This window comes from Phoca vitulina, unplaced genomic scaffold, assembly GCF_004348235.1.
Source record: "Phoca vitulina isolate PV1807 unplaced genomic scaffold, GSC_HSeal_1.0 scaffold12, whole genome shotgun sequence".
Taxonomy (NCBI): domain Eukaryota; kingdom Metazoa; phylum Chordata; class Mammalia; order Carnivora; family Phocidae; genus Phoca; species Phoca vitulina.
Genome location: NW_022589715.1, coordinates 22,301,678 through 22,324,341, shown reverse-complemented (window position 1 = coordinate 22,324,341; position 22,664 = coordinate 22,301,678). Strand labels below are relative to the sequence as shown.

The following is a 22,664-nucleotide window of genomic DNA, read 5'->3' as shown; positions in this document are numbered from 1 at the left end:
TAGGGTGGGCAGAGGTGGGATCAGATGTTATACTGGGGCCCCGAAAGCCTTATTGTGGGGAGCTGGCATTTTCAGAGGCTTCTCTAGTTCTTCAGATAATTTATTTAGTTTATTGGAAGAGAGCCCTCTGATTTTTTTCCATTTAGCTTTAAGTGTTTTGTCTTCTGGTAATGCTACCTGCTGGAAGGGTTGTAGGGAGGTGGGGCCAACTGTTTCTCACGTAGACCCTCAAGTCATTAACCCTTTCTAGCCTGTGCTGCTTTCTGTTTTTCCTGGTGTCTGTGTCTGTGTGGAGACTGTCCATGAGTCTCTTGGGCAGATGGGCTCCCACCTCTGCTGCTCCTTCTAGTCATTCTAGCTTATGTTTTTTCCTGCTCTTTTATAAACATACTTCAATCAGATTTCTATTATTCAGCTTTTTGTTGAAATCTCTTAACTGCTGATGGGCCCCATTCTTTGTTTAAAACCTTATTTCCTTTTGAATGGAATCTTGGATGGGAGGACATACAAACTTGTGGGCTCAGTCCCCCATCTTGAACTGGAAATTTATCAAAAGATTATAAACTTTTTGCTTAGAAAACTTATCTCATTTATTTTGTATCATGCTTTGTCTGGAATCTCCAAATGCTTATTAACTAACACGGCAACCTCTTTGCCCTTTCCCTACTTCTAATTCTAACTCTCTGGACCAGTATGCTTAATTCCCAGCTGCCCAATTTCTGTAGTGACATGTTTATCCTCTGAGATCTTTTGGATGGATATGCCTCAAAATGAGTATTTCGGTCTTAGAGACCTGCCAGTATCAGTGCAGCTTCCACTTGAACTTCGCCCAGTCTGTCACACTCATCCAGTTCTTGAGGCACCTTGCTTTACATATTGCTCTTTGTTTTTTTTCTTGTTTTTTTTTTTTTTTTTTTTTTTTAGGAACATTGGATTGATGGCTGAGCTCGGCAGTTTTGTGAGCTTTCACCTGCATCCTTTGGCCAGCCCCTCTCCTGCAGGCCTCAGCTTTGAAGAACAGACTGTTTGGAATATTGTACTCACATGCTTTTCCTGTTCTCCCTTCACCTAAGCCGGGATAAGCAGAGAGCTTTTCTCTGCAAGGTCTTCCACTACTGTGTCTTCCATTTCAGGCTTGGAGGCAGCCTCTATTGAGGCAGAGGAAAAGAAAATGATTTGTGTAGGTTGCTTAATGAATGATGAGGACTATAATAAAGGTCTCTGATCAATTTCAACCTAGTGTGTTTTATAATCTTGCCTTTGTCCTTGCCATGATGACTGGAGAGCCACCATGCCCAGCCACAGACCTTCTGATCTTTCTTGCCATCTGTTCTAAACCTCAGTCCTTTGATTTATTTGCTTTCATTTGCTTTTTTCCAGTATGTCACCAGAATGTGATTTCAGAGTTTATGGGATGTCACTTAAGGTCTTCAGAAGTTTAAATAAATGTGATCCTAGATTTAAAACCGGTTAAATTTTAATAGCTTTATTGAGATATAATGCACATAGTATACGATTCACCCGTTTAAAGTGTACATTTCAGTAGTTTTGAGTATATTCACAGATATGTGCAGCTATCACCACAGTCAATTTTAAAATATCTCCATATTAGTGGAATCATAAGATAAGTGGTATTTTGTATCTGGTGTCTTTCACTTAGGTAATGTTTTCAAGGTTTGTTTATGTTATAGCGTGTAGCAATATCCATTCCTTTATTTTTTAAATTGTGGCAAAATATATATAACCTAACATTTCCTGTTTTAATTATTTTTAAGTGTATAGTTCTGTGGCATTAAGTACATTTGCATTATTGTGCAACCATCACCATTGTCCATCTCCGGAACATTTTTTTTTTTTTAAAGATTTTATTTATTTATTTGACAGAGAGAGACACAGCGAGAGAGGGAATACAAGCAGGGGGACTGGGAGAAGGAGAAGCAGGCTTCCCGTGGAGCAGGGAGCCCAATGTGGGGCTCGATCCCAGGACCCTGGGATCATGACCTGAGCCGAAGGCAGACGCTTAACGACTGAGCCACCCAGGCGCCCCATCTCCGGAACATTTTTCATCTTCTCAAACTGCAACTATAGCCATTAAACAGTAACTCCCCATTCTACCCTCCCTTAGGTCCTGGCTAAATTTTGGTTTTTAAGGGAAGGTTTGGGTGATCTATCAGGAGGAAGGCAAAGTACTTGGAAAGTAGTAGTTAAGGAGAGCAGCAGGAAACTGATCGAAACACTTGACCATATTTCAGATTCATCTGTGGCATTTGTTTGAAATGCCCATTTCTGCACCTTAATACCCCAGGCCTAATAAATTAGAATCTCAGGGGGTGGAGTTCCAAGAATCTCTATTATAGGTTTTTCAAATAAATTCCCCAAGTCATTTCCTTCCCACCAGTGGTCCACAGACTACTGATCTACAGGAAAATATAAATCTCCCTTCTAAGGGCAGGGGGTGGTAGAGTATGAATGTAGAATGTCTGGAATAGAGAGGAATTGAAGGAAAACAACCACCACCACTCTTTAAGAAGTAAGAGGGGAGTAACCAGATTTTGTAGGTCATCTGGTGAAGGTCCCACATCAAGGAAAGGACTGGGCACAGAACAGTGTGGAGAAAGATTCAAACCAAAGGAGGGCCTCAGTGAGACTATCTGCAAAGCTGTTTGTTGAATCTACTCAGTGTGATCTCTAGTGTATCAACACTCCTTGTCTGTACAGTCCTCACGATGCACAGTGCCTGGCTCATGGGTCCTTCATGCGTGTCTGTTGAACTGGTTCATCATTTATAAAGTAGCCATGTCATGGTGAGACGTGGTATTGGAATGCTGGCATAAAGCCTTCAGGTGGCCCAGGAGTCCAGAGGCTCCCGCATTCCTGGGCCATAACCAGCAGGGGGAGGCTGACTTCCTGAGCCCTTGGTGAAGATAGCCACCCTTAGACCACCACTTACTGGATGTGTTCTGTTCTGCCAGATCAGGTTAAGGCTGTGACAACCTTAGGGATGAACTCTGAGTTTCCTGAGAAATGACAATTACACTTTTCCTGTGGATTGTGGCCCAGAAGCCTCCCAGATTCTAAGCAGTGTATCCATCACAAAACAGAATTCTCACTGCTCTTTCACTGCAGGTTACCTGAACCTCAGAAACGTGTTGTCCCTGTTTGCAAGATCTGGTGAAATGTAAAGGAAAACAAGTGTGAGGCTCTGCTCAGAAGCACAAGATCAGAGCCCTTTGCTCATAATGATATGCTCCAGTAGGTGAGCGATGGTAGACCTCCCCAGGAATTTGGAAATAAGCTAGGAAGATTGCCCTCTGAAAGTGGAACCTCTAAGTCAAACATTTCAGAGGCTGAATTGCTCCCAGACTCAACTAGACCTGATCAAATATATGAAGAAGAATGTGCCCGTCAGTAGAGGGCACTGGTTAGTCGTGAAAGAAGAAGGAGTTCCAGAGACAAGTTGTTAGGTGGGGTAGCTTGAACCTTAGCCAGTGCTCGGAGTCCAGTGGTCCCATTGACCAGCTGTGTTAGCCTGTTCCATTCAGGTGCCTTCAAACACTGCAGTCCTATCCAACTCCCATTGTCCATGGGGTCACTGTGGGATCTGGGCTCCTTCCATCTTACTGCTTTGTCATTCCCTTCTATATTGTACTGTCCAAGAGAACTTCCTACGATGATGGTAAAGTTCTATATTCACGCTATAGCCACACGTGGCTGTAATGTGGTAGCTACCTGCAACATGTGGCTACTGAGCTGTTGAAATGTGGAACTAAACTTTTAATTTTACTTTAAAAATTTGTTTTGTTTCAAGTTTTTGTTCAAATTATAATTAGTTAACACGTAGTGTAATATTGGCTTCAGAAGTATACATTTTTAATTTTACTTCATGTAAATGTAAATAGCCAGAAGTTTCAGCCACAGCATTTTCTCTCTGGAACTCTTGACTGTAGAACTGTGGGCACAATAACATTTCTAAGCCTTGGTGACAATAACGGTCACTACTCCATAAGGAGGGTCACAGAATAGTGCCAGTAAAGCCCTCAGCACTGTGTGGGGCACATAGTACTGAGTCAACGCTAGGCATTGTTACTACAGCTTTTGCCAACCCCAGCGTCCGTCTCCAGCAATGCTACTGAGCAGTGAAGCCCCTTCTATTCGGAACGTTGCTCGCCTATTGTACAAAAGCTCTAAATAAGAAATGCGAGCTCCTCCAAGCACACCTGAGGGAAATGCCATAAATGGAGATGTGTCTCCACATCAGACACCGAGCTTCATTAATGAGAGTCTGCTTCTGAGAAAAAGGTTCATTTTGACGTGCTGACAGTCTCAGGTTTCTTAGCCTGAGACATCCTCACTGAGCTTATTAATGTCAATGTGAAGGACCTCTTTGGAGATGCCAGGGAGCTTTTACTCAAGACAGACAACAAGCCCCTTTTGCTTTCCACTCCCTAATTGAGTCTAGTACAGTGAGTGGAGAAAGACATGCTTTTAAAAAGGTGTCTGTGCCCATCACTTCATGGTGTTTTCTTGAGGTGCTGCTCATTAGCACATCTCTACCGTATTAGAGATGATAAATAGAGCCCGACCTGGCCTCCTGTGGGCAGGGATAGTTGTAGAAATCATCTATCCTCCTCTCAGGGATGCCACACCAGAGTGGCACAAAGCAGAGATCAACATTTGGCTTTTTAAATTACACTGAAGATAATGAACTTACTAAAGACTCTCAGTGCATTTTAAAGAAATGCATCATTTCAGAGCAAGTAACCGAGAAACTGTATTTCAAAACAGCGGGCAACTGTATTGCTTATTTGCTTACCTGCAAAAAGAAACTTCGTGCTTTTGGTGTTTTGAGGTAGTAAAATACCAGGTGAATGCGGGCTGAAAATCTTACGGATAATTTCAGGGTTCCTCCTCGTGCCACTGTTGCTATATGGTGCAGCTGAAAGCAAGAAGCCAAGTTGTTTTTTCTCCTAATGGTCGTTCTTAATTGTGAGTGACATGAATCACAGTGATTTCATGAAGCACTTTGTAAAAGTGAAAAGATCTGTAGGTCAGAATGTGTGTCCTTATAGAGAAAAATGTCAGACATAACCGAATTGGGGAGAGAGAATTCCCAAGAGCTCATTGTCATGGGAAATCCTCAAGCTCAGAGCATGAGCCATAGACTGTGGCCTAATAGCAGACACTTGGACACAGGACAAGAGGAAACCCTAAGCTGGGGTGGCACTGGGAGACAGGAGAGGAGAGCGAATATACCAGCAGGTGCCAGCAGATCGGTATTTGTGCTAATAAAGATGAGTGAGGGGCGTCTGGGTGGCTCAGTCGTTAAGTGTCTGCCTTCGGCTCAGGTCATGATCCCAGGGTCTTGGGACCGAGGCCCACATCGGGCTCCCTGCTCAGCGGGGAGACTGCTTCTCCCTCTACCCCTCCCCTCTGCTCGTGATCTCTCTCTCTCTCTCAGATAAATAAATAAAATCTTAAAAAAAAAAAAAGGATGAGTGAGGTATTGATGGTGGTGTGCCCTAAGGTTCACGAATGTAGCCTACAGGGCCCTGAGTGGCTGAACAGGCCTGCCCTCAGAATTTCACAAGGGGCTTCTTCTGCATTAAGCTTCTGGAAAGGGCTGAGATTTATCTGAGGTTTGATTTCATCGGTTTATATAATAGCTAGTGGTTTAGGAATGACGGTATAATCAGCCCTGAGGCAAGTGCCTACTAAGGCTGGCAGGGGGAGCCAGGAGTCACAAGCTGGGATAGATGGATGGATGGTCCTCCTCCAGGGGACACTAGGAAAACCCTGCCCAGTGTTCTGGAAGGTAAGAGGAGACTTTGCAGGAGTCCTCCGCTGACAGTAATAATTGTCACGGCTGATGTAAACTGGAGGGAAAATCCTAGCACTGATATGCCAAAGGCCAGGTCTGACCAGCTCTCCTGCTTGGAAGCCTCAGTGACTCTTGGCCCTCAGGGTAAGGTCCGAGCTGCTGAAGCAGACTTTACAAGACCTTCACGAGGTCTTTGTGATCCACCTTGCCTGTCCCTCTGTGCTCATTTCTCCTCCCTGCCCTCCTTGTGCTCCAGCCACCACATTTTCTGAGGGAGCCGTGGTCTCTGTGGCCCGGTGGGTGCTGTTCCCTCGGCCTGCTGTACATTTCTGCGCATCCTCTTCTCTCTCGTTTGCTGGTCCGACGTGTAACGGCTGGGAAACTTTTCCTGGCCTCCCTCTAGGTGACGTGGGCGCCCTTCCTCTATGGCCCCCACAGGGCCCATCTCTCCCCATCTTAAGGCTCATGACGCTGTGCAATCAGTGCTTGGTGCCCTGTGTCCCCATTAGACGGCCTGCTCCGTGAGGGGGGACGGTCTGCCTGCTGCTCTGTTCTGGCCTCGGCGCCCCCACTCCGGCTCTGGTGTGAGACAGGTAAAAGATTTGTTTGAAAAAAATTATGTTAAAATATTTATAGTTTAAAAAAGCAGTATGTAAATCTATGATTGCTGTAAAAAAAAAAAGACCCTTAACAACACAGACGATTGATTCAAAAGTGGCATTCCCTTTAGTCTAGCTCCACCATTAAGCTCCCAGCCCCATAGGTATCCACTGTGGCCCGTTTGCTGTGCTCCACAGCCTGCCAATTTTGTATGCATGCTCATGTTCATGCATATGTAATCTTAAGGCAAAAAAGGAAAAAAAAAAACCATACAATTTAGTATATATGTGACATATAGAATATATATATGGATACACACACCATTTATGTATGTGTGTGCGTGTGTGTGCAGTTAACATTCTAAGTTGTAAGCAACAGAAATAAACCTGGGTGATTTTATTCTATTTTTTTTTTAAAGATTTTCTTTCTTTATTTGGCAGAGAGAGACACAGCGAGAGAGGGAACACAAGCAGGGGGAGTGGGAGAGGGAAAAGCAGGCTCCCCACTGAGCAGGGAGCCCGATGTGGGGCTCGATCCCAGGACCCTGGGATCATGACCTGAGCTGAAGGCAAATGCTTAACGACTGAGGCACCCAAGCGCCCAAACCTGGGTGATTTTAAACAGAAAAGGGATTTAACGTCGAGTAGCTCACAGAATCGGCAGTAGGCCGAAGAAGCAGGCTTGGAAAGTGGGAAGAATGGGAAGCTGGATGACTAGCATCACAGCCAGAGACCCCCGCAGGGCAGATCTACTGGGGACACCGGGCCGTCCCCTGAGCTGGGACTCCTCAGCGGGGCCCCACTGCCTCTGTCAGCCCTGCTGGAGCCGCCCCTGACCAACAAGAGCCGCCCCGCTCTGCTCTCTCATTCCTTCATTCTCTGTGCAGAGGCCCTGGCCGAGCACTGGCCAGGGGCTTGTTGGGAGCCGGCCGCCGGCTGCAAAGGCACTGGACCTGCGGTGTCTGCACACTGACTCCTAGGGAGGTGGTCTCTGCCTCCCGCTAAGTCTGCTCCTCTCATGGTTTTTCTTTTAGTAGCTTTTGTTTTCTTTTACGGCTTAAGTTTTTGATCCATCTGGCAATTGGCCCATCGAGTGAAATGGGGAGCCATCATTACTTCTTTTTCAGATGGCTACTCCGTTTAACAGATGCCATATAAAAAATAATCCATCCCCATCCCTACCCTCAGCACACGGTATTTTGAAATGCTACCCTTTAAATGTGTTAAATCTCATATGTGTTTGGATTGGTGTATTTACAGATTCTCTGTTCTGTTCCACTGACCTATCTATTCGTGTACTGGTATCAAATTGTGTATTTAGAGCTTTTGTCAAAAGAACCCATCTATGTTTTTGGAAACTTTACATTTTGAAATAACTTCAGACTTGAGTTGCAAGATTAGTACAAAGAACTATATTCCCTTCACCTGGATGCACATTTGCTTGCACTCTCTTTATTACATATGTTAGTATTGTATAATTTTTACTGGGAGCCATTCAAGAGTAGATTGCAGACATGATACCTCCCATGAGACAATGACAAACATCAGGAAATTGAACATTGCTGCAATGCTGCTCTCTGATCTATGGATTTATTTAAATTCTGTCAATCGTCTCAATAATGTCCTTTAATTTTCATAGTCATTTTTTTCTTATTTTTTTCTTAGCCAGATGCAATACAGGATCATTCCTTTTATCTAGTTTTCATGTCTTTTTTGTCTTCTTTGATCCGTATCAGATCTTCAGATTTGTTATTCACGACTTTGGCATTTTTAAGAAAATGGCCCATTAATTTTTTTTAAGAATGTTATTTGGTCATGTACAAAATTTTAAAAAGTCACAACATTCATATCAGTTAAGGTCCTGGCAGAAAACAAAGGCACTCAGGAAGTTCAAGAGACTTTAGTAAAGGGACACCCTTTTTATCTGAGTTCAAGCAGAACCAAGGGCAAGGAACAGCAAGGCCAGCCTCCTGGGGCTCAGAGTAGGGCAGAGAAGGGTGAAGAGTGGACAGGTAGGGATGGGCTTCTAATGAGAAACAGCCTTGCCCGTCCCCGCCCTTCCAGCCCTGTTCCTCAGACACAGCCATCCAGCCATGCACAGCGATTCTAGTTTCTCTCCTTAGTATTTATTTCTGTATTTCTAAACAGTTTTGAAAAATTTATCAGTTGATGTCCTTTCTACCTTTCCCCCTTCTTTCTCTCCCATCATAGTTTTATATTTTTGTTGTTAAGTCAATAGTGCTTATATTATTATGAGTGTTCAAAAATTGTTCACTGCCATGCCAAGAGGTGTGTGATGCTTAGACCTCTTTTTTTTTTTTTTTTATTATATTGTTCTAGTTGAAGCATATGAAGAAAATCTGGTCTCAACACAGATGTAGTTGGAAAAGTAAAGACCTCAGTGATTCCTAAAAGGCTGTGAGGGGCCCCTGAAGTCTGTTGGCCACACTTTGAAAACTGCTACTGTGGTATCTTGTTAAAGTATGGTCCAGGGGCACCTGGGTGGCTCAGTTGGTTAAGCGACTGCCTTCGGCTCAGGTCATGATCTCAGGGTCCTGGGATCAAGCCCCGCATAGGGCTCCCTGCTCAGCGGGAAGCCTGCTTCTCCCTTTCCCACTTCCCCTGCTTGTGTTCCCTCTCTCGCTGTCTCTCTCTCTGTCAAATAAATAAATGAAATCTTAAAAAAAAAAAAAAAAAGTATGGTCCAGGGACCAGCAGCACCAATATCATCAGGATCCGTTAGGAATGTGGACTCTTGGGCCATCTGAATCAGAACGTACGGTTTAATAAGATCCTCAGGTGGTTCCTATGCTCAGGAAAGTTTGAGAGGCCTTATTTGAGGAAAATCCTCAGTCCTTCCTACCGTGTGTCCTCTTCCCTCTCACACACTAGCACACTTACAGCCCTTCTCACGTCCCGCATGGGGAGGGTTCTTCCCACCACTCCAAGCAATTCTCCAACACCAGCTGGGCGTCCTACAATTCTGACACTATCTACCAGGAAATAGCATCAAATCCCATGGGTTGGGGGCTCAGTCCCATGAGATTGCCTCCCACTTCAGATGCCAGTCGCAAGCCCAGGTCATCACTTGTGCTCCTGACCAATGATCAGCTATAAATCTGAGGCTCCCATGACCCCTCCTCAGGTCTAAGTTGCTAGAGTGGCTCACAGAACTCAGGAAAACACTTATGTTTTGCCAGTTTATTAAAGGATATGATAAAGTATACAGATAAATGGCTAGATGAAGAGATGCATAGGACACGGTCTGGGAGGGTCCTGAGCTCTGTCCTCCTGGAGTTGGGGTGTGTCACCCTCCTGTATGTCGATATGTTTACCTGCCTGGAAGCTCTTGGAAACCCTACTACTGAGATTTTATGCAGGATTCTCACATAGGCCTGATCAATTATTAACTCTATTCCCAGGCGCCCCCCCCCCCATCTCCTCTCTGGAGGATGGGGGTTGGGCTGAAAATTCCAAGCTTCTAATCATGGCTTGGTCTTTCTGGTGACCAGCCCCCATCCAGGAGCCCACCAAGAGTCACCTTATTAGAACTAAAGATCCTGCTATCATTCAGGAAATTCTAAGGGATTTAGGAACTCTGTGCCAGGAACAGAGATGAAAACCAAATACACATTTTCTTATTATAAATCACAATATCACAGGCACTTACTTTTGAAGGACAGTATGTTCCTTGAGTCCTTGCATGTCTCAAAATATCTTTATTCTAGCCTCTTGTTGACTTGATAGTTTCGCTGGGTATAGGGTATATGCTAGGTTAGATGAAAATCATTTTCATTTTCAACTTCTGTTTTCCCAGAGAATAAATCAGTGGCATCTGGTGGGAGAGTAAGGGACATTCTTTATCTTGGCAGGCTTGGGGAAGGGACCCAGGGGATGCTAACCTTCCTGTAAATAGACTTTTAACCAAGCTGCATGTTTTCAACCCCTTGCCTGATTTCTGCCTTCCTCAGGAATTGTTCTTCTGTGTCCTGAGGCTTTACCAGGGTCTGTAGGGGGCAAACCCTTCTCATTTTTAACTCCCTCTACTCCATAAAGGCCCACCCAGTTTATAGTTTCCCTTGTTGCTACCATTCTTTTTGGATTTTCAGTTTACACATTTGTTTCTTATTTCACTGTCCTTTGGTGGTGTTTCAATGGCTGTATTTGCTCAGGAGTCTCCCAAATGATTTAATTATCAGAACACTACAAAATGTTCTGCTATCTGATGGGTCTAAAAGAGTTTTCCTGGTCCATCTTTCATTGTTATTTTTTATATGAACTTTATAATCAGCTTGCCGAGGCCCAAAAACCATTGGCGTTTTTACTGAGATCATATAAATTTATAGTCTAATTTAGGAAGAAATGACATCTTTAAATTATTGAGTCTTTTGAGAACAGAATACGTTTTTCCATTTATTCAATTATTCTTTTATATCCCTCAGTAGAATTTGAAAGTTTACTTCTTGCAGATTTTGCTCCTGTCTTACATTTTCTTTCTTTGGTTGCTATTATAAATGAGCTAATTTCTTCTATATACTTTGTAACTGTTTGGTGTTTCACTTACCATTGTATCAGATGAGGTCTTTTTGATCTCAATGTTTACAAATCTCCTTCATATTTTAAAATGTTTCACTAGATTTTTGTTTAGTTTTAAAAGTAATGTATAACAACATAAAAATGATTAAAAATATAAAAGCGTATACAATGAAAAGTAAATTTCCCTCTCATCCTGGTCCCCCAGTTCACCCCCAGTTGATTACTATGGATTATTTATTGTATAATCCTTCCAGAACCTTTCTTTTTTATATATATGGGTATATGCATATGCAAAAAGATCTTGAAACGGTACTCTTTCTCCCTTTTGAGTGAGGCCCAAAAGCCTGCAACAACACTGTAGATGCCTTATGTTTGCACCGGTTGAACTGCCTTTGTAGGTTGTACTAAGAGATTGTAAGAGAACATTGGCTGCATTAGCAACTCTCCCTTTGGACAGTAAGAGTAGAGGGTGTGGAGGCTGAGAGATTTCTGTGGAGAGTGTTGTCAGTGTGCTTGGTCAGGTGAGCAGGGCTTCAGGGCCATCTCCCAGAGAGCCGCCCTCATTTCCTGGCATTTGTTAGAAATAAAGATAGTAATTATTTCTACCTGGAGATGGTGAAAAGGCTACTTTGAAACTGTCTACCAGGGGTTGAGTGAAGAGGGGTAGCTACCCTCCAGTTGAGATGCATTTTCAGTAGCTGTGGGGCAAAGGTGTATGTTTTGGGGGTACAGGTGGGTTTGGGAAGCAGCCCAGGGGTGTCTTGGGTCCCACCCAAGAGGATTTTCTTTTTTTTTAATTATGTTATGTTAATCACCATACATTACATCATTAGTTTTTGATGTAGTGTTCCATGATTCATTGTTTGCATATAATACCCAGTGCTCCATGCAGTACGTGCCCTCTTTAATACCCATCACCAGGCTAACCCATCCCCCTACTCCCCTCCCCTCTAGAACCCTCAGTTTGTTTCTCAGAGTCCATAGTCTCTCATGGTTCCTCTCCCCTTCCGATTCCCCCCCCTTCATTTTTCCCTTCCTACTATCTTTTTTTTTTTTTTTTAAACATATAATGTATTATTTGTTTCAGAGGTACAGGTCTGTGATTCAACAGTCTTACACAATTCACAGCGCTCACCATAGCACATACCCTCCCCAATGTCTATCACCCAGCCACCCCATCCCTCCCACCCCCCACCACTCCAGCAACCCTCAGTTTGTTTCCTGAGATTAAGAGTTCTTCATATCAGTGAGATCATATGATACATGTCTTTCTCTGATTGACTTATTTTGCTTAACATAATACCCTCTAGTTCCATCCATGTCATTGCAAATGGCAAGATTTCGTTTTTTGTTTTTTTTTGATGGCTGCATAATATTCCATTGTGTATATATACCACATCTTCTTTATCCATTCATCTGTTGATGGACATCTTGGCTCTTTCCACAGTTTGGCTATTGTGGACATTGCTGCTATAAACATTGGGGTGCACGTACCCCTTCAGATCACTACATTTGTATCTTTGGGGTAAATATCCAGTAGTGCAATTTGCTGGGTCGTACGGTAGCTCTATTTTCAACTTTTTGAAGAACCTCCATACTGTTTTCCAGAGTGGCTGCACCAGCTTGCATTCCCACCAACAGTGTAGGAGGGTTCCCCTTTCCCAGCATCCTCGCCAACATCTGTCGTTTCCTGACTTGTTAATTTTAGCCATTCTGACTGGTGTGAGGTGGTATCTCATTGAGGTTTTGATTTGGATTTCCCTGATGCTGAGTGATGTTGAGCACTTTTTCATGTGTCTGTTGGCCATTTGGATGTCTTCTTTGGAAAAATGTCTGTTCATGTCTTCTGCCCATTTCTTGGTTGGATTATTTGTTCTTTGGGTATTGAGTTTGATAAATTCTTTATAGATTTTGGATACTAGTCCTTTATCTGATATGCCATTTGCAAATATCTTCTCCCATCCAAGAGGATTTTCTGGTGGGACCATGTGATCCCAACAGAATGAGTCTGTGGGCCTGAGGGAAGGGTTGTCCAGAGCCAGACAAGAGGCAGCTCCTGTTGAAGGGCTCCATACCCATGGGTCCCCAGTGAGAGAAGCTCCAAAAAGGAGGGGAGAAAAAGAAAAATCAAAACCCATAACAGCTTTCTGTAAAACCAGCATCTGGAAGCTCTGTATCTGTCACACTCAGAGAAACCGGCTCTCATAGCCTCTGCACCAGCCACGGAAACCACCCTCTCTCTCTAGACCCTCTTCCCCTGCATCCCAGGCTGGGCTGGGGACAGGGTCAGTAGCTATAGCCAGCAAGTGGTTTGGAGACCTGAGGTGAGGGGGGAGGGAAACAATCAAATTCGCCCCCACACATGCCCCTGCCACCACCCCCACCCCCAACAGCACCCACCTGCAGACAACCGGTCCAGCCTGACAGGGAAGGAGGTTTTACACTGGACAAGACTGGAGTTTTAGTTGTTACGCTAAATGGAGTGTTAAATTACTAAAATGAGGTTTTCCGTATTAGTGAATGTGACTCGGGGCTTTCCGATGATCTAGCAGTGGCTCAAGAACTGTGGGACCTGCAAGCAATGTCCTCCTAGAGCAGAGTAAGAACAAATCCACGGTGTGAGTTTAAGCAGAAATGGTGGGAAAGAATGAACTTACTCTCTTCCTGCACCCTATTCCAACTGATTCCGGCTCCATCCAAAAAACAACCCCCTCCCCCCAAGTCCCAAAAGCCTCCACAGATAGGGCCATATCATACCCACACTCGTGTCCCTTGCTTTTTACCTAGTAATCTATCTTAGAGGTGTTCCTTCCCCTCCCAGCACACACATGCACCTAATTTTGTCTTTTATGTGGTATTCCACTGTACGTACAAATGGTATTTATTTAGCCATTCCTCTATTGGTAAACAGGACTTTTCTAATCCTTGCTTTTCGTACAATGTTGCAGTGAATATCTTTCTTCAGTTTTTTGTTTGCATGTGGGAGGGTATCTATTGAATACATTTCTGGAAGTAAGATTACTAAGTTAACCAGTATGTAAATCTTAAATTTATGATCCTCCAAAGAAATTGCACCAATTTGTATTGCTTCCAACGGTTTCCTCATAACTATGCAGATATTGTGTGTCATCAAATGTTTTAATCTTTGCCAGTGTGAGAGGTTAAAAAAATAGTACCTTGTCAATTCATAAATAATAAATGAGATTGAGCATCTTTTCACAGTTTGTAAGTCATTTGTATTTCTTTTTCTAGAAACTGCATCTATATGTCTTTATAGATTAATTTTTAAAAAGTGTGTTGCTAGCTATGTTTTTGAGTCAGCCAGTGAGTGAGTGAGCGGGTAAGGAATGAGAGTGAGCTGAACCCCGTGTGGGGACATTAGAAGGTGGCCAGGATCTTTAATCTGCTTTCTTTCCTTCCCTCTGTCCTTTGGGTTTGTATCTAGACATCTGGGTTTGAAATTCTGCAGAGCATAGATTCCGCTAGTCTTGTCTCCCCCTCCTACCCTGGCACCAAGCCCTCTGGGTACATATGAGCCAGAACCATGCAGGTACCAATGGAGGGGCACTGTGCAGGACTCTTCCCTCCACTCCCCTGTGCCCTGGGAAGTCAGCCTGCATGCCCTACCTCACTGGGTTGCTTGCCCTCCAGCTGCTGATTGGGTTCAGTCAGTGAGGAGCCCCACAGGAGATTGGAAGGAGAGGGAAGCCAGTGTACTTTTCTTCTCTCCCTATGAGGTTGCCACAGGCTGCCAGAGGTCTCAGCTCTTGGCAGTCCACTTTGCAACTCAGCCACCCCATCTTTGGGTTCCTTTACCCACATCCTCCCTCAGCTCTCCAGGCCTAGGGGTGAGATGGAGGCTGTTGGTGACTTCGGGACACTGCGCTGTTCCTTGTGAGTTGCCTACTCCTCGCCTACACCTTTGTAAATAGTCCTAACAAACTGCTCACCGAGTATCCAACATTGCAAATGTCATCAGTTTAGGGACTCCGACTGACGCAGGCGCCTTGTGTTTAGCTGCATCCACTGGGTCCTAAATCAGAAGAAAAGTGATGGAGCAGCACCCACAGCTAGTGTTAGAGCCTCCAGTCACACCCAGAGGGGTCACAGAGAGTAGTACCAGGGGCCAGTCAGCTCCATGCTGTCCCATAGAGCTCCCAGGACCAATGGAGAAGGGCTATGAGGCCTTTGTGGTTCTATTTTCTCAGACTTGACTTTCAGCTATATTCCAAGTAGATGAGGTAGCCAAATAATCTAGTGCTAGGCTGGGAGTTTGGGCTGTGTACTCTTAAAGGAACATGGCTGTGGTGGAATGGGGGGAGGAGATGGGGAGAGCAAAGAGAAGCCCCTGATGTAGCTTCTGGCTTCACTGACTGTGTATATTGGGCCCAGGATGTGATCAATTGTTATGGCCATAGGGCAGTGTGGCCCCCAAACGTAGAAGAGGCACTGTGGGCAGATGACAACCCCGACAGACCGGGCCCCAAGCACAGTTCTGTGGGGGTCCCTGGCTCTTTGTTTGGCTGCCCTTCTTGGCACCCAGACTGTCCATCTCTGTTTTTTCCCGTGCCTCATGCTTTGTCCTGGACCCTGATTTCTTACCCGAATTTTCTATTTCTGAATCATTCACATCTGAATAGCTGTGTATTTTTATTTAGTTCTTTATTTCAATACCATCCTGCTTCATTCTGACTCCAGCCTTCCTAGTAATGTCACAAACCATCACTACTTTTGGCTCTGGTGTCTTGGCACTTGCTTGGATCTGGTAGGCCCAAGAGTTTCCTGAGCTGGGATAAAATCACATGGGACAGCCAACTGGGATATAAGGAGAGGTGTATATTCCATGGATGGTTGGGTTGTGAAGATCTAGCCAGAAGATTCTAAGAAATGTAGGGTTTAATGAAAAAAATGGCTGGTGTTACGCCAGCAAGCACCCATTTGTGGTCTCCAACCCAGATTCTCAGTAAGTGGGTAATGGAGCTTTGATACCATCCTTCCTCATTCTGAGAGAAGAAAACAAGCCTCTGGGAGGACAGGTTCACATCCTGAGGCAGGTGCAAGAGCAGAGTCTTCCTTGAGGAGCTCCGTATCTCTTCTCTCTCCCTATCAGTATGGCCAATTGACCTTCTAAGACCTATAAGGAATGGGTGAAGTTGGATGGGGGGCAGCAATGCAGAGATTCTAAAAGAACCTTTGACTTAGAATTGCACTGTCTGCAAAAGGGAAAGATGTCCCTCCAGTGTTCACTAGGTATGTTCCTTTTTAGCTACTTACTCTCCTATGAGCAAGTGCTGTCCTTGTGGGCCAGTTCAGGGTCTTCTTGGGGAGTCCTGCAAGCAGATCTGTTACCCCACCAGGTGAGGACTTAGCTCAGAGTCACACCACTGCCTTCAAGGCCCTGTTATCATCTACTGCCTAGATAATTTCAAACATGGTCTAGACCAGCACTGTCCAGAACTTTCTACAATAATGAAAAATTTCTGTCTGCCACCAAAAGAGTTTTCCCTAATATATCCTAGCCTGGATTAGGGACCCCAGATGGGTACTTAGTGGTGTAGCATCACCCATTTCCCAGTAAACCCCATGTTTCTTAGAATCTCCTGGTTAGATCTAGACAACCTGACCATCTCTTGTCCAGTTGGCTGTGAGGTCCGTGGGCTGATGTGGCTCCATGTGATGGCCTCCAGCATGCTTGGGTCACCTCTGTTCATAGCCCACATGCTGAACCATTTGCTCTGCCCTCCTTACACCCCATTTCTTGCTCAGTCCCTTATGTTCCTCACTTTCCAACCATGTTCTATCTTTAGTTGAGCTCACTAAGAGGGACCTTGGGAAAATCATATTTCTAATGTGTAAAACAGAAGCATCAAACAGAAGAGTCATTAAGGATGAAGCCACTTGCTCCGAGGTGCACTAGGTGATTTACCAGATTCTTCTGGCCCTGACCTTGGTCTCTGTTAAGCAGAAATAACAATTAAGACAACAACAATAACAATCATTCTTGCTAGAAAAATACAAAGAAATAAAACATGTAAAATAACTTCGAAAAGTTAGAAATGCTCTAACAGTTAAAGTATCAAAGAGCTATCAAATCCTTGCTTTCCTCTCAGGCAGACTGCCAGAAAATGCTGCTCCTTTTATCTATCCCTTATGCTTTTTATTTCTCTTCCTTATTTCTTCTGGGCCAAGTACGGTATAGCTGATCAAAAAGTGCCTTGGACTGGAAAAGCTTCCTTCTCATGGTCACCATCAAAGTGCTCTCTTGTCGTCTTCTTTCATCTGGGTCACATTCAGAAATAGCTTTCTAGCTGGCCTGAAGAAACAACTTTCAAATGACTTCATAGAATAAAAAAATCAAGACTGACAACCCACAAGGCTTGGTGCATCCAGCTGGCCATTTCCATAAATGCCATAAGATGGCAGGCAAGGCTGCCGTGAATGCGTCCACCAAAGTTGGACAAGTGTCAGAGGACCCAGGACACTGAGGATGATTTAAAAAATCACTCAGGGCTCCAGTCAACACATTTTTGGGAGAGAATCTTATAGAGATTTTTATACTAAATATCACCAGAAATGCACTTAAAAAATAACCAGAACATACTCTATGGTAACTAACAAAATTTAAATAAAAAAATAATCAGAACATTTTCTTTCTTCATATTTTACAGCACAGAGCGAGAATTATTTTAGGCGAGTAGAAACTGAACGTACAGAACATAAAGAAAATTCTCCATAACTCATTTATCTTGCTGGATTTAGAAGGGTCGAGTGACAGTTACAAATGACAGTCCTCCTAGGTATTCAATTTTCTGAGGTCTTTTAAATGAGGAAATGTATTTCTGGGAATGTTTATACAACAGTAACAAAGCAGTGCTCAAGTTTAGGTGATAAAAAATGGGGTTAATTAAAATACTTAAAAAATGTATATCAGATTTGAAAGTTTTGTTTAAATATTTTGTGTTCATTGTTGGCATTAAAGAGGATGGCAGTGGGGGTGAGAGGGAGGAAGGCCATCTAGGTGCTCAGGTCAGGGCCCCAGGGGTTTTGGGCCATCCTGTCCATGGCTAGGTGTTTGTGTGCTGAAAATTCAGAGACGGTCTCATAAAAACCAAATCTACAGAAGACTTATGAATATGGATACTCCATACCCTTGCAGGAGGGAGGATCTTGGAGGTCACCCCTGCATAAGGCTGTGGGCAAAGATGAGAAGCAGATGCTTCTGTTGCCCACTGTTATGGCCCTTGGTCTACCCCGCCTTGGTCCACCCATGGCTTCCTTTAGCTGAGGTCCCTGACTGGGCCATTTGAAGGACCTATCTCTTCTACTTCTTAAACTTCTGTAGCCAGCATTGCCCTATCTTCAGGGAGCTCGGAATTTATAGGAGAGACAGGTATGTAACATCATATTTTACACCTGGCAAACATCGTCAAAAAAGAGGTATAAATCACGTAACATGAGCATTTTGGTGAGGAAAGGATCCGTTCTCTCTGTGGGGATTAGGGACCATGCCCCTGAGGAGATAACCTTTGAGGTAGCCTTGAAGGGTGAACAGAATTTCACTTTAACAGTTATAAAAATTATTAGTCTTGGCAGCAAAGCTCTTAACAATTTGTATTTGTATGACAGTTCCCATTGACTGAGCAGCCTCACGCACTTTATCTTACTTAATTGGAACAATAACTTTGCCAAGGTTAAGTAAGGGGATATTACTAGTATTTTTTTAAGGTCAAATGGAGGCTTAGAGAACTTTTATGACTTGCCTCAGGTGACCTATTATTTAGTCGGGGGAGGAGGAAGTGCAGCAAGTGTCTTCTGAGGCCTTTTCCCTGCCCGTCCGTGCTTTTCCAGAGGCGCCTTCCAGAAATTTGCCCATCGTTGGTCACTCACAGCCTTCCTAACCAGCCTCAGTGACCATCGATGGTTCTCAAAGTGTGGTCCGCACCCCAGCAGTATCCAAGTCACCTAGAAACCTGTTAGAAATCTAAATTCTCCCCAGCAATCCCGGCAGTCGGTGTTTTAACCAGCTTTCCAAGTGATTCTGCTGCAGGTTCTAACATGAGAGCCACCGGCAGAGGGGATCTAAATAACACAACTTTTGAGGATTCTCTTAAAATAGAATGAAAGATGAGGACTGCTTCTTTAAAAAAAACCCACTTAATCCTTACAGTGTCAGAAATTAAGACAAATTGTGTTTTCCTTTTTGTTGTTTGGGGATTTTTATTGAGCAGGGTGATATGGCATAGGGCTAGAATAAATTTGGTAGTAAAACTGCATGCACTTCTTTCTCATTGAGAAAACTGAGATACATTCAAAGCCACAGGGAACATGGGACTCAGTCCGCAAAATCAAGGCCTCCCAGAGCTGAAATACAAGGTCATACATTACTTCGGAACACAATGGGATGGGTTTCTGATAAGAGTTACCTGCAAAAGGGGGCCCAACCCCCCATAACTTGTGAATCTGCTCTTGAGAACATGCAGGCTCTAAAGAAATTCAGCTGAGAAATGGGAGAAATCCTGGTGTCATGGCATTTCATTCTTTTGAATACTCTGTGAGAAAAAAACAGAGGGATGAGAGGGTATTCTGTTACCATGGCAACCTGGAGAGGCCCAGGCTGGCGGATGATACCGAGGAGCTGACAAAGCTTGGCATCCTGATTCTAGATGAGAAAAATGGGGTTGTGGAGGCCTGGAGATTGGGTCAGAATGAGTATTCTTTTATTCCTGCATAGTTCTGCCACACTGCCTGATTTTAAAAAATAATCCATTAAATTAAACAGCTTGCACACTGACTGTGATTGATGAACACCTAATCGTGTGTTCCCTTTACTTAGAAGGCCCTCCACTTTATTTGGTTTCTACCCGCCTTCACTACAGAGCTCCCAGCCTGCTTTCTGAGGGCGGCCTTTCTCATGGACTGGCCCCTAACCCCAGCTCTGCAAGGCGCGCCCCCATGACTTTGACTTCCCAGTGTTTGTTTATAACACAGAAACTATCCCTTTCAGCGGGGGAAAAAGTGCCTTCAGGGTCTAAATAGCAAAGCTGTCTCTAATTTTTTTCCCCGCTCTTTCTTTTAAAATAAAAATAGCTAACAGTTACTGAGTGCTTATTGTATACACCCCGGTGCTATTTAATGTGTGGTGGACCATCAGCAGCATCAGCATCACCTGAAAATTTGGTAAAAATGCAAATTCGAGGGCCCTACCCCAGGCCTGCTCAATCAGAAATTCTAGAACATGGCGTCCAGGAATCTCTTTTTAATAAGCACCCCCTCCCCACCTCAGTGATTCTTGTACACACCAAGTTTTGAGAGTCACTGTACTAGACACATCTAAGTGCTTTGTATTTTTTCTCACTTAATTTTTGTAACAGCCCTTAAACTAGCAACTAGTGTCATCTCCTCACACAGATGGAGAATGGAGGCACAGAAAGTATGAGTAAATTGCTCAAGGTCCCTGGGGTGTATTATTTTCAAAGATGTTGACCACAATCCCTCCTACTTTTCGGATAGGACTTTGTCACTTCTAGCAAGAAGTGGAGTCTATTTCCCTTCTTGAATTGAACTGGTCCGTGACTTGCCTTGACCAATAGAATGCAATGAAAGCATATGACTCACCTTCTGATGGAGGTCTTAGGATGCCTTGCAGTGTCCGTTTTCATTCTCCTAGTACCCTGACTCCCGTGTCAAGAAGTCCAGGCTCTCCTGCTGGAGAAAGAGGCCATACAGTAACAGGGACCATGTGGAGAGAGAAGCCATGAGGAGGAGAACGACAGTGTGTCATCCAACAGCCCTACCTAAGCCAGGTCCTGTGGGGAAGGCCATCTTGTGGGAGCCATGGTAACACCACATGGAGCAGAGCCTTGCTTGTGGACCGCTGCTTGAATGCCTAGCCTGCAAAATGTGAGCAAATAAAATGGTGTTTTTTAAGCCGCTGAGTGTTGGGATGGTTGGTTATGCAGTGATAGATAATTGAAATGGTCATGTAATTTGTCAACCATAGATCCTGGAGTCCAACCCAGGCCGTTTAGCTTTGTTGTACATCTTAAACTTTGCTCCTTGCTTCACTGAATTAAAAAAAAAATACACTTGCTATTTTATTGCTCTATAGGGCTTTGAACCCAAATTCCAATGCAGAGAATCTGGTAAGTTTTGGTAAACCATGTAGCATATGTTGCACCCATTTTTTCCTCCTAAGCTAGATAATAATAACAGCTAGCACATGTATAGTACTTACGATGTACCAGGCAAATCCTGCTTTGAATATGTTTTAATTTGCTAATTTTTTTTAACTTTTGAAATATATACTTAGTTAATTGGCTTTCAGCCTTTTAAAAATGCAAGTATTTAAAGGTGTTTTCTTTTAAATACTATTTTAGATACATCCTAAAAATTTTGACATGTTGTATTATAATTATCATTTCATTCAGAATAATTTCTAATATCCACTGTGATTTCTGTTTTGACCTAGTGTTTTTGTCTTTTTAGAAATATATTGCTTAATATGTGTTTTTTTCTCATTACCTTTTTGTTAATTCTTTTATTTTTATTTTATCTTCCTGTGGCTAGAGGATATATTCTGTATGATTCAAACATTTGAAATTGATTGGGACTTATTTTATGGCCTAGTATATTTTCAATTTTGGCAAATGTTCCATGTGTACTGAATAAAAATGTTCATGCTCCAGTTGGTGGCTGACTTCCATAAACTTTTGATGTTGTTGTTGTAGATGATTATTCCCTTAAGGAAATTTTCCTTTATAAACCCCTTCAAACAAAGAAGGATTATGTTGCCTCACAAGGGTCTGGAGGCCCAAGTTTGGGGAAGGGGAATATAACCATTTTTGAAGGCTTCTGTTTTATCTTAAAAGTTTTTTGATTTGTGCTATTGACTCAGTAATATATCTGGGTTTATTCTGAGATGGAATTATTTTCCTAACACATGCAGCAGAAAAACACCACCTCCTCCAACAGTGTCTGACACATAGGAGGCCCACAGTAGGTATTTGTTGAATGACTGATGGAAGGTTGGTTGACCCTGTCTGCGATCTCAGCCACAGAAGCCTCTTCAAGGCTGCCATAGGCCTCACTGGTCAGATGAGATCCTTCTCTGCCATCCGCTGGGAAACCATTGTAGAGAAGATGCAAATTATAATATCTCTAAGGCAAGTGGGGCCCCCTAGAGTTGTGCAATATCCAGTGTGCTCAGCTGCACCCGTGGCTCTAGCCGGGGCCCAAATGGACCTACTTTCAGCCTCCTGGTTCATCTTTTCCCCATATGAGCCACACGGGTAGGAAAGCTGCACTCAAGCCCGTACCTGACTGGGGTTTCTCCTTATCTGGACTCTAAGCAGAGGACCCGGATTCCAGTGAGCAGTGGTGGCAGCAGGCAGTGTGTTTCCATGGAGCAAGCCTTAGTCAAGTGGTTCCAGTAACTGTGAGTGTCCCCGACAAGGAGAGTCAAGGTAGGACTGTGGTGTATCTTCACAGATGCTGAGATTTTTATTTCTCTTATTTTTAAGGTTTTATTTATTTACTTGAGAGAGAGTATGAATGGGGGGAGGAGCAGAGAAGAGGGACAAGCAGACTCCCTGCTGAGTGTGGAGCCTGATGTGGGGCTCCATCCATCTCACGACCCCAAGATCATGCCCTGAAATCAGGAGTCCAATGCCTAACTGGCCGAGCCACCCAGGCGCCCCAAAGATTTTTATTTC

General features: G+C 43.8%; 1 protein-coding gene across 2 annotated transcripts in view; it reads left to right on the top strand.

The window, feature by feature from the left end:
- The window catches only part of POLE4 (DNA polymerase epsilon 4, accessory subunit), a 32,179-nt gene extending 10,986 nt beyond the window's left edge, over window positions 1-21,193 (top strand). The window contains exon 4 of one of the 2 annotated variants that reach the window (XM_032410605.1): window positions 20,621-21,193. In XM_032410605.1, coding sequence (XP_032266496.1) covers window positions 20,621-20,628 — 8 coding nt within the window. In that variant the 3' untranslated portion in view covers window positions 20,629-21,193. Of the gene's footprint in view, window positions 1-924; window positions 1,236-20,620 lie in introns of those variants that run through there. The other variant, XM_032410604.1, reaches the window with a different exon arrangement.
- The last annotated feature ends 1,471 nt before the right edge of the window (window positions 21,194-22,664 follow it).